At 37.3% G+C, this 11,292-nt stretch overlaps 1 protein-coding gene across 1 annotated transcript in view; it reads right to left on the bottom strand.

Annotated features, from left to right (window-relative positions):
* Window positions 1–434: 434 nt before the first annotated feature.
* Window positions 435–11,292, bottom strand: part of LOC306860603 (rho GTPase-activating protein SYDE2-like) — a 41,897-nt gene continuing 31,039 nt past the window's right edge. Inside the window, exons 6-8 of the mRNA XM_079402379.1 lie at window positions 8,346–8,527; window positions 8,035–8,266; window positions 435–4,979 (exon numbers count right to left, since the gene is read on the bottom strand). Coding sequence (XP_079258505.1) covers window positions 4,321–4,979; window positions 8,035–8,266; window positions 8,346–8,527 — 1,073 coding nt within the window. The 3' untranslated portion in view covers window positions 435–4,320. The remainder of the gene's footprint in view (window positions 4,980–8,034; window positions 8,267–8,345; window positions 8,528–11,292) is intronic.

The raw sequence follows: 11,292 nt of genomic DNA, 5'->3' as shown, positions 1-11,292 counted from the left end.
TTGAGAGATGTAAAAATTATTTTTAGGGGAAAAAAAATCTGAATTGCAGAGTATAAACAATCAGAGTTTATTTCTCACAATTGGAAAAAAGTCGCAAATACCTGTACCTGTTTTATTTTATATTTATCCTGTGGCGGAAACACTATACTTCTATACTTCCACAAGTATTCTCAGACTTTTGGTCTGTTTTTTGACATGAACTCACCTGATATATCAGACTGATGCTGATTCATCAGTGGGCACATGACATGACCGCTCATGTTCCAGTGACAAATTACAGGAACGTTTGGAAACGAAACGTGAATCCGTGGTGGGCAAGCGTGACTCATTGTAGCCGATGCTGACCTTCGATTCACATGACCATCTGCAGAAATAAGCAGCTAAATATATCCAGACATTTCAAGAAGAACAGTCGAGTCATCAGGGCTGCATGAAACATAAACTTTAATGTGATCATATACTTCTCAATATCAGTACAAAGAATATCTGCTTTAGTCGTACGTTCATTTAAGCACAACCAAACTTTTACAAAAACCGCAGCAGAGACAAAGGAGAAAAACAGGGGAATGTTTATCAAAGCAGCTCACAAGTTTCCTTCTTGCTGACCGTAGATCAGTCGCTCTACGACAGAAATCTGATTTCAAATCAGACTTTGAGAAACCAGGTCAAACACTCCAAAGGTGTGGTCACACTAGATTCACATCAATACACATTTAAAAACGTGTGCTGAAATCTACAAACTGGAATAGTTAATATCCTAAATGTATTGTTATTATTATTCATAATGCATTCAAATGAGAAGTCTGTATGCATGACATCGTATCCTGTTGTCTATATATATATATATATATATTGCAAAAACGAATGCAAAAAAGTTCATACTTTTTCATACGTAAAATCTAGTGTGACCGTCCCTACTGAGAAGAAACAAACCTCCAGACGACTGTTTTTATTTACTAGATTTGGTGAGAACACAATTGGTTTATCTCCTGTAACCCAAATTATTTAATTGGTTTCTACTTTCTATTTGCTGTGTAACAAGTCCTTTATTTAGATCTTTTAAAATGAGATTTTCAACCAAAGACTGTAGCATTGTCAGGCGAGAAGCACAATCAGAAAACGAACCGCTCGTGTAAAGATTCAGTCTTTCTTTCACAATACCTGCAAATTTACAACCGAGCCATAAATGTGAGCAGCTGCCAAATGGAGAAAAACTGAATTTCACTGTAATTAAAATAATCTCTATCTACACGCATAAATACATCCCACTGTAGGACACACTGAGAAACACTTAATTTTTGACAGTAAAGCTTTTGACCATGCAATGCTCAAATTTCCTGCACTTTCGTGACCACAAAATACCCAGAATCCCTCGCAGTTCTGACTGTGGGTTATATCATTACATAGATCCAACCAAATATATATATATATATATATATATATATATATATATATACTGTATATATTTATTTAAGGCTGATCTACAGGCCGAATACTACAAGGTAGCTGACGAACATTTAAATATGCACAAACTGAAGTGTACGTCATCAAAAATACATATTCCGATTATATTCATACATACATACATGTGTCTGTCAAATACTGATGAGTTTGTATCCCTGGACTGCTGAGTAGTCATGGAGTCATCATGTTACCAGGGTTACCATTTAGATTGCTTTTTAATATTAAGTGAAATTATACCCATTCAGTATGTGTTCAGGGAGTGCACATCAAAAGCAAAATAAAAGGTCAGCAATTTTAAGTTACTTTTTAAAATTAATTCTCAAAAACTTACATTAAAGTTGTCTAACTATTATTAAATAATTATTTTACTACAAGCATATTCATGTTCAGCTGTCCATAGCTTGTTTAGGGGGACGTTTGAAGTATTTCTTACAAGGAAAAAACTCAAACAGTTACTATTTTAATCTCATACGACCACAACCTCAACTAGACCAGCAGCGTTTAGTCGCTCCCTGAATGGAAAGGGTGTTGGGTGTCCGATACTGCTCTTGGAGAGCCACCTTCATGCAAAGTTTATCTTCAACACATTTGCCTAATTGTTAAAAGATAGTAGTTAAAGACTATGATAAGAGCTGGAGCTGAAGGTGGCCTTCCAGGAACAGGACTGGACATTCCTTGTTTAGGGTGTAAGGGTTAAGATAGAGTTAGGGTTAGGATACAACATTCAGAGTTTAGGGAGCAGGATACAAGGACCTCAAACTATTGGCTAACACCACTTCACTAGTTAATATGCATTCGAGACCCCTGATGTAGGGTTAAGGGTTGGGGTTAGGGTACTTAATCCTACTCCTGTTGATCTACCTTCCCTCCCTCTTTAGGAGTGTATTTGTCTGTTTGGAGGTAACAGGAAGCTGGATCTGCAGGAGCAGGAATTAACCCCCTGGTAAGGGTGTAAGGTTTAGGATAAGGTTAGGCTATAACATTCAGAGTTTAGGGAATAGAATGCAGGGATCTCAAACTAACGGATAATGATGTAGATTTTAGGGTTGTTGGGTTGGGGTGTTCAATCCTGCTTCTGGTGATCCATCCTCCTTTTTAAGTGAACCCCAAGACCTTGATTAGCTGGTTCAAGTGTGTTTGGAGGCTACAGGAAGCCACATCTCCAGGAGCAGGAACAAACCACCAGTAAGGGTTAAGGTTTAGGATAGAGTTACACTATAAGATTCAAAGTTTAGGGAGTAGGGTGCAGGGATCTCAAACTACTGGCTAACACCACCTGACTAGGTAATTTGCATTTGAAACAGCTGATGTAGTGTTCAGGGTCATAGGGTTGGGCTTAGGGTACTTAATGCTGCTCCTGGTGATCTACCCTCCTCCTCTTTAAGTGAAGCTCAAGACCTTAATTAGCTGGTTCAAGTGTGATTGGAGGGAACTGAAGACTTCAGTAGGCTGGATCTCCAGCAGCAGGAACAAACACCCCTGGTTAGTTTGTGAGGTTTATAATAGGGTTAAGATATAGGGAGTAGGGTGCAGGGATCTCAAACTACTGGATTATGATGCAGATTTTAGGGTTGTTTGGTTGGGGTGCTCAGTTCCACTCTTGGTGATCCACCCTCCTCCTCTTTAAGTGAATTCCAAGACCTTGATTAGCTAGTTTAAGTGTGTTTGGACGTTACAGGAAGCTGGATCTGCATGAGCAGGAATGAACCCCTGGTAAGGGTGTAAAGTTTAGGTTAGGTTTAGGCTATAACATTCAGAGTTTAGGAGCACGTTGCAAGGATTTTAAACTACCAGCTAACACCACCTCACTAGGTAATTTGCATTTGAGACCCCTGATATAGTGTTCATGGTCGTAAGGTTGGGGTTAAGATGCTTAATCCTGCTCCTGGTGATCTACCTTCCTCTTTAAGCAAATCCCAAGACCTTGTTTAGCTGGTTCAAGTGTGTTTAAAGGGTTGGAACTGAAGACTACAGGAAGCTGGATCTCCAGGAGCAGGAACAAACACCCCTGGTTATGTTGTAAGGTTTAGGAAAAGGTTAATATATAACATTTAAACTTTAGGGAGTAGGGTGCAGGAATCCTAAACTACCAACTAAGACCACCTCACTAGGTAATTTGCATTCAAGACCCCTAATGTAAGGTTCAGGGTCAGGTGCTCAATTAAATGAACCTCAAGACCTTGATTAGTTGGATTAAGTGTGGTTAATTAGAGCTGGAGATGAAGCTCGCTTTCCAGGAGCAGGACTGTACACCCCTTATTTAGGGTGTAAGGGTCAGGATAGGGTTAAGTTTAGGATATAACATTCAGAGTTTAGAGAGTAGGGTGCAGGGATCTCAAACAACCATCTAACACCACCTCCACAATTGGTAATTTGTTTTTGAGATCCCTGATGTAAGGTTCGGGGTTAGGGCAGGGAATTCAATAATTCCATGAGAAAGACTGAGTACCCCTGGTTTAGGGATGTGTCTGTAGTACCTAGTTCTCTCACCATAAGGCTTCACACCTGTACCTGAACTGGCCGTGCATTTAGCAGCAGGCCCCATAAGTGCATTGGTTTTTATCGTAATGTTTTGTACCTCCGTAGAAAGTAAAAAGCTCTCGCTGTCGTAAGCACCACCTTAACACAATAAAGGCACCTGGTGCACCCCTCAGGGTTCAATGAGTTCTTCTCATAAGAAGAAAAACAAATGACGAGATCAACAACATGGAGACCAGGAGACAAACAAAAACACAAATCAGAAGTGAGGAATGTCTTCTTGTACATGCATCCCAAGTGTGCATGGGAGCAAGAACGTTCCATAGCGCTGATGTCTCTAGGGAATCACCACCATATTTCGTCTGTCCTTGTAAAGAGTCAGTACCTTATGTTGAGCTTGTTCTTGTTGAGCTCCATCTCCAGGTTGCCAATTAGAGTGTCGATGCTCTCCTGCAGGTCCCGCAGGTTGACTCTGTTGCCTAGGACTGGGCTGATCTCCTGGATCTTCATGTAGGCCTGGTAGGTGTGCTCTTTGGGTCGGTGCTCTGGGAGGATCTGATCATAGCGGCTTGTGGGAAGAGGTTCCTCCACTTGTAGCTTATCCAAAACCACTGTATTCTCTTCCTCACTCTCTTCCTCTTCCTCCTCTATCTGCATTTCCTCAACTCTCTCCACTGCCCGGTCCAACTCGGGTAACACTTGTTTGGAGACTACATCTCCAGTACCCTTCAATAAGTCTTCCTGTTCCTCCTGTCCTGCATTCAGAGGTTCTTCGCTGGTAACGTCATCATAGTCTGCCTCCTCTGGGCAGCTCGGTTGGAGGTACGTTTCCCGGCATCTGCTCCAGTCCCCGGCATAACGGTTACTGGGACTGTCCAGACGGCCAGCTCTGGGCCGCAAAACGCCTGCCATGTCCGCCTCGGTTAGATTTAGCACCTGTGGACGCTCTTTCCTCCTCCTTACGGCAGCCGTCACTGCTGGAAGTGACTCTACCGAGGCAGGAACCGGAGTTGAAGATTTAGACTGAGCATCCACAACTGCGAAAAAAGACAACAAACAATGGGCTTAATCATTTGATTAAAAATTAACAACACATTTCAGATAATTAGAGTATATATAAAATAACCAGTGTTGGGGAAAGTACTTTGAAACTGGCCAAGCTAAAAGCAAGGCAAATTTGAAAATGGTAAGCTACTAACAAAAAGCATCTTACTACAGTGAAGCTAGTTCTGGAGGTAATATCTTTGTATAAATATAATATGATATAAAATATTTTATCATTTTAGTTACTCCCCAAAACTGGCAATAAAATATGTGGTTTTACTATGAAAAGCTCAAAGCATGCAGAACAAATTAGATACATGCCTCAAAACCCCAAACAAGCTCAAAGATCCTAACTACTGACACCAACCCAAATTGGCTAAACCTCAAATACTTTTTGTTGAACTTGGCCAAACTCTATAAAACTTGTCAAGCCCTATAAACCCTCCAAACTTGCCACAAAAGTCATAAACCTGGTAGATCTGGTGAAGGACAGGAAAGCAGTAGAACGGTGGCAAGCTATCAGTAGTTTTAGCTTCTATTTGAACAAATCTGCGTGCTAGCAAGATATTGACAGAGTCATGAAGGGCTAGCAGAGGACACACAAAGCACACCCATTTAATCCTGTTTACCTGTCCCGATCTGCCCTCTAAACCCTCTTGAGGATTTTAGCACTGGCCTACATGTGATGGGACAAGTAAAATAAACAAACAAGCACAAATAAATATACAAAATACAACTGAGTACTATAGAATTCGATTTGTAGCTCTTAGCCTTAACAAATTATGTTGTTTTTACAATAAGAGTACTTAAAGAATGTTAAAGCAGATTTACAGTTAGAATTTCTATGAACACACATCCTGTTAAGCTGGTTTTAACTTGGTAATCATTTGACATTATTTGCAGTAGTTAATCAATGCTAAGTTCTGTTTAAAATAGAAAGGCCTGCTTTAGAAACAGTGTTTTGATAATTAAACTGATTTAAATAAATGGAAATGGAATAAAAATTGATTAAAAAATTAATTAAAACTTCACTTTAAATGTAAGATATATTTAAGATTTAATTTAAGATGTATTCTCTGACATATACTTTAAATTTAGACTTGATGTTCAGAGGTTTTTACTGAAAAACAAAACATATAAACAAAATATATATAAATAAATAAAAATTACATTTAAATAAATAAATGGAACTAATTTAAACATTTAAAATTAGTGAACCTTAAATTTAAGATAAATTTAAGTTATATTCTATTGAATATTTTCTTAAAGTTTAGACTTGATATTCAGATATTTTACTGGAAAACAACAACAAACAATATTTAAATAAATGAATAAAAATTGATTCTTAAAGTTTAGACTTGATGTTCAGATAATTTACTGGAAAACAAGACCAAAACTTGATTAAGAATTTTTTCCCCCAGAATTTTTCTCATTATCATGGTACATTGCCCAAAAAACATGGTAGGCTACTTTTGTTTGCATTTAGGGTTAGTAAAACCTCAAAGATAATGCAACTCTGACAAAAAAAACCCTGCAGAAATCTTTATATATATGCACATGATTCAAGAAAACAACGAACACATAGACACTACAGAATATGCATCAAAATATCATGTGCCCGTGTGGAGAGACACATTTTGGCACACAAGGACACAAAAAGACAGCCTTCCCAGAGCAGGACGAGTGCAGCTGGCCTCATGGGAGTTTCTCCACGCCTGACGGAGGATCTTTTGCAGCGAGAGGCCCCTCTAAACGGGCCGATTGTTCTGAGGGTGAGGCGGGTGGGCGGGTCGGCCGGAGTTGAAGGTTAAGACAGGAATGTGAGTAATTACAGACTGGTTTACTGTACAGTTTCTGCGTGCTGGAGGAAGTCACACACACAGCGGGACAGAAATCTGTCTGAAACCACGGGTCAGGATGGGCAGCAAGAGTGTGATTAAAGGCCGACACGAGTTTTATGAGATGACCCCGAGACACACGACGGAGCCTTAAAGAAACAGCTCACCTAAACCTGACACAAACATGTGTTGTTTTAAAGCCTTATGACTTTTTTCTTTTGTGTGTTTTGGAGAAATGTACCATACAGGGTCCAAAATCTTGTAAAAACTACCTGTAAATGACTGGTGTATTATTTCATTTAAAAACCAGCAGATATTACTTAGGACCAAATGATGATTAACGGAATGTAAAAGCAATTTCTCTGTTACCTACACTGTTTTCAATGATAATAATACATTTTTTTTACATTATTCAAATTAAACACTACTATTTTACATTGCTATTGTACTGTAAAATAAAAAAATATATAGTATTTCCTATAACCACAATAAGAGAAATAATTATTATTATAATAATAAATGATAAATAAATAATAATTACTGTTGAGGTTTTCATTAATATTATTATAATTATTTTGCTTTGTAATTATTTTATATATTTGTTTTTACTAATAATTGATTATCCAATTTAAACAAAAAACAATAATTCTATTTTACTGTAAAATAAAATATATTCTTTATAATTTCCTTAAATTATTACTACGATCATTATTATTAATATTATTTTACAGAACAACAGTACTATTATATTCATGGCTATAACTAGCAGAAAAACACAGTGTAACCTTAAAGCTTCTTTTTATTTTCACAATCAATTTATAAACGATTCTCAATATAAATTTGGGAAGAAGCACTATGAAAACTTTATGCCTTATATCTCCTTTTGCAGGTTTGAAACAAATGTGTGTGATGTTTGTTTGTGTTTAACGCCATTCCAGCTTCTGTGGCAATTTTCATGGTGAGAATGTATATATATATATACAGTATTATGTATGTATATTTATGTATATATATATATATAAAAAAAAAACTACTGTGTTAGGCTAACTGAGACTTGTCATAGCACTTGCATTTTATTGCTCTTCTGTTGGTTTTGATTGCTACTATTGTCCTCATTTGTAAGTCGCTTTGGATAAAAGTGTCTGCTACATGACTAAATAATAAATCCATAGGAGGGTGATGAACTCTAGTGAGATGATGTATGTGTCACCTGGCCAGAGCTGGAGCAGGTAATGAAGGACCTCGATGTGTTTCTTGAAGTGCAGAGCGCTGGCCAGCTCCTCGGAGTCAATGAAGACCCGGTTCCCATGGCAGGACGCCTCCTGTCTCTGGCTGAGCAGAACCGGCCCGAAACACACCGCCAGGTTCTGACAGGTCATTTTATTCACCTCGTGATGGGACGCCACACGCTTCAGGTGATCCAGAAGCTTCTGCAGGGTCGCCTGAGCACAAACACACACACATGAGAGATCAGAAACAGGACAACGGACGAGACGGTTTCCCTCCAGAACCTTCCCGTACCTTCTCAACCTCTGACAGGATCTCCAGCAAACCCACGGCGTTATCCGAGTCGGCCGAGTCATTCTCACAGCTGCCGCTTCCCATCTGCAGCGGCCTCTTGGTCATCGAGTCCAGAACAGACTCATACAGCGGCTTGGTGATGAGAGGATGAGGAAGCTCACGGAGGTAGTCCTTCAACACGCCTGCAGAGAGACACACACACTGCCACTGCCATCCTGTACTGTGTTATAGACGTTTCTTATTTGTCTTTTATGTTTGCTATTTGTTGTTGTTTTCGTCTCTCTTTTTCTAACTTTTTAAAGTGATAGAAGTGATTTAAAAAAAATTATAAATAAATTAGATTAAAATAAATAAATACAATAAATGCAAAATTTAATTTATTAAAATAAGTAAATATAAAATAAAAAGTACATTAAAATAAAAATACTAAAAAAAGGTTCAAATAAACAAAGAATGGATTTAAATAAATACAAAAAAAATGATTAAAATAAGTAAATACATGAGTTAAATGTTAAATAATACATTTAAAATGTAAAAGAAATAATAAAAATGCAAACAGGAATTAAAACATTAGAAATTAGTAAATAAAACAGTAAATATATACTATATATATCCTTTTATTATTATTATTTACTATTATTTATTCATTAATATTATATATTAACGTGCATTCATTTATTTGTTTACATCTATTTTTTTTTTTTTTTACATTTGTTAATTTATATTCTGCATTAATTTAGTATTTTCAATTCATTTATTTACTTATGTTAATAATTGTTTATATATATCATCTCCAGGGCTCTGATTGGCTGGATTGGTTCACACCTGAGCAACTAGAGACTGAGAGGAAGACATTAAAACACAGCCAGAGAAAAAGAAATGAACACTTATTCATCAAGGATGATTTAAACTGCTTTAAACAAAAGAATTCTATTTCAAGTAAATGCTGCTCTTCTGAACTTTCTGTTCATCTGTGAATCCTGAAAAAATAAATGCATCACAGTTTCCACAAAAATATTGAGCAGCACAACTGTTTTCAACATTGATAATAATCAGAAATGTTTGTTGAGCAGTAAATCAGTATATTATTATGATTTCTGAAGATCATGTGACACTGAAGACTGGAGTAATGATGCTGGAAATACAGCTGCAGATCACAGAAATAAATTACAGTTTAAAATATAAATTTTAATCACATAGAAAACAACTATTTTGAATTATAATATTTCACAATGTTTTTATTTTTGATCAAATAAATGCAGCCTTGGTGAGCAGAAGAGACACTTTCAAAAACATTAAAACATCTTACAAAATACGTATAGGTATTATTATGGCCAAAAGCCAGTGCTGATACAGCAGTATTTCTGTTTTTCACAGGCCAATTAACAGACTGTAAATAGAAGAACTAATTCAGTCAGACGTGACCTCTGACCTAGGAAGTGTATGTGACAGCAGAATGTCACGAGCAACTAAAGAAAACAGACAAGAATATCCACTCACTTACACACACACACACACACACACACACACACACACACACACACACAGCTATCCTTGTAGGGACTCTCCATAGGCGTAATGGTTTTTATTCTGAACAAACCATATGTTCTATCGCCCTACACCTAAACCTACCCCTTACAGGAAACTACAAGCATTTTTACTTTCTCAAAAAAAAAAACATTCTGTATGATTTATAAGCTTTTGTACCCATGGGGACCTCAATTTAGGTCCCCACCGTGACACGAGTCCACATGAGTATTCAGGTTTAAGTCCCCACCAGGATATATAAACCTGTACACACACAGACACACACACACACACACGCACACACACAGACACACACACACGCACGCACGCAAACAGCCTAATTTTTCTGTATTCAAATGTGTGTGTGATTATGTTGTTCTAAATCTGTGTTTATACACTGTCTGTGTGTGTGTGTGTGTGTGTGTGTGTCAAACACCATCTGTGTGAGTTCACACACAAAGACACACACTTGTTAATGACTTTACATGTCTTTTCAGGGTGACACACACACACTGTGGACGGGAAGGGAACAGCATATGGAATAACAGTCCACCAGAATATATATATGCATGTGTGTGTGTGTTTGTGTAGAGATAGATAGATAGATAGATAGATAGATAGATAGATAGATAGATAGATAGATAGATAGATAGATAGATAGATAGATAGATAGATAGATAGATAGATAGATAGATAGATAGATAGATAGATAGATAGATAGACAGACAGACAGACAGACAGACAGACAGACAGACAGACAGACAGACAGACAGACAGACAGACAGACAGACAGACAGACAGACAGACAGACAGACAGACAGACAGACAGACAGATAGATAGATAGACAGATAGACAGATAGACAGATAGATAGATAGATAGATAGATAGATAGAAAGCTGATTGTTTGGCTGGTGGCCAGGTGTATGATGGGACTTTGAGCCACACATTGGTTTAAAAGGCAAATAAACACCACCTGCTCATACAACATTACAGAGAGGGCATCAACCTCTCTCTCACACACACACACACACACACACACACACACACACACACACTGTGAAATACAACACAGAAGCTTCAATGTGTTTAACACACAACCGAGATTAAATACATACAGCTGCACTTCATCAAACTCAACCGTACAATGTTTTATCTCACCAAGGCTGCATTTACTTGATCAAATATACAGTAAAAATAGTGAAATATTATTACAGTTTAAAATATCTGTTTTCTATGTGAATATGTGTTAAAGTGTAATTTATTCCTGTGATCTGCAGCTGTATTTTCAGCATCATTACTCCAGTCTTCAGTGTCACATGATCTTCAGAAATCATCATAATATACTGATTTACTGCTCAAGACACATTTCTGATTATTATCAATGTTGAAAACAGATGTGCTGCTCAATGTTTTTGTGGA

This window comes from Barbus barbus, assembly GCF_936440315.1.
Source record: "Barbus barbus genome assembly, chromosome: 41".
Taxonomy (NCBI): Eukaryota; Metazoa; Chordata; class Actinopteri; order Cypriniformes; family Cyprinidae; genus Barbus; species Barbus barbus.
The sequence above is the reverse complement of the archived record's forward strand: the minus strand, read 5'-3'. Positions and strand labels throughout refer to the sequence as shown.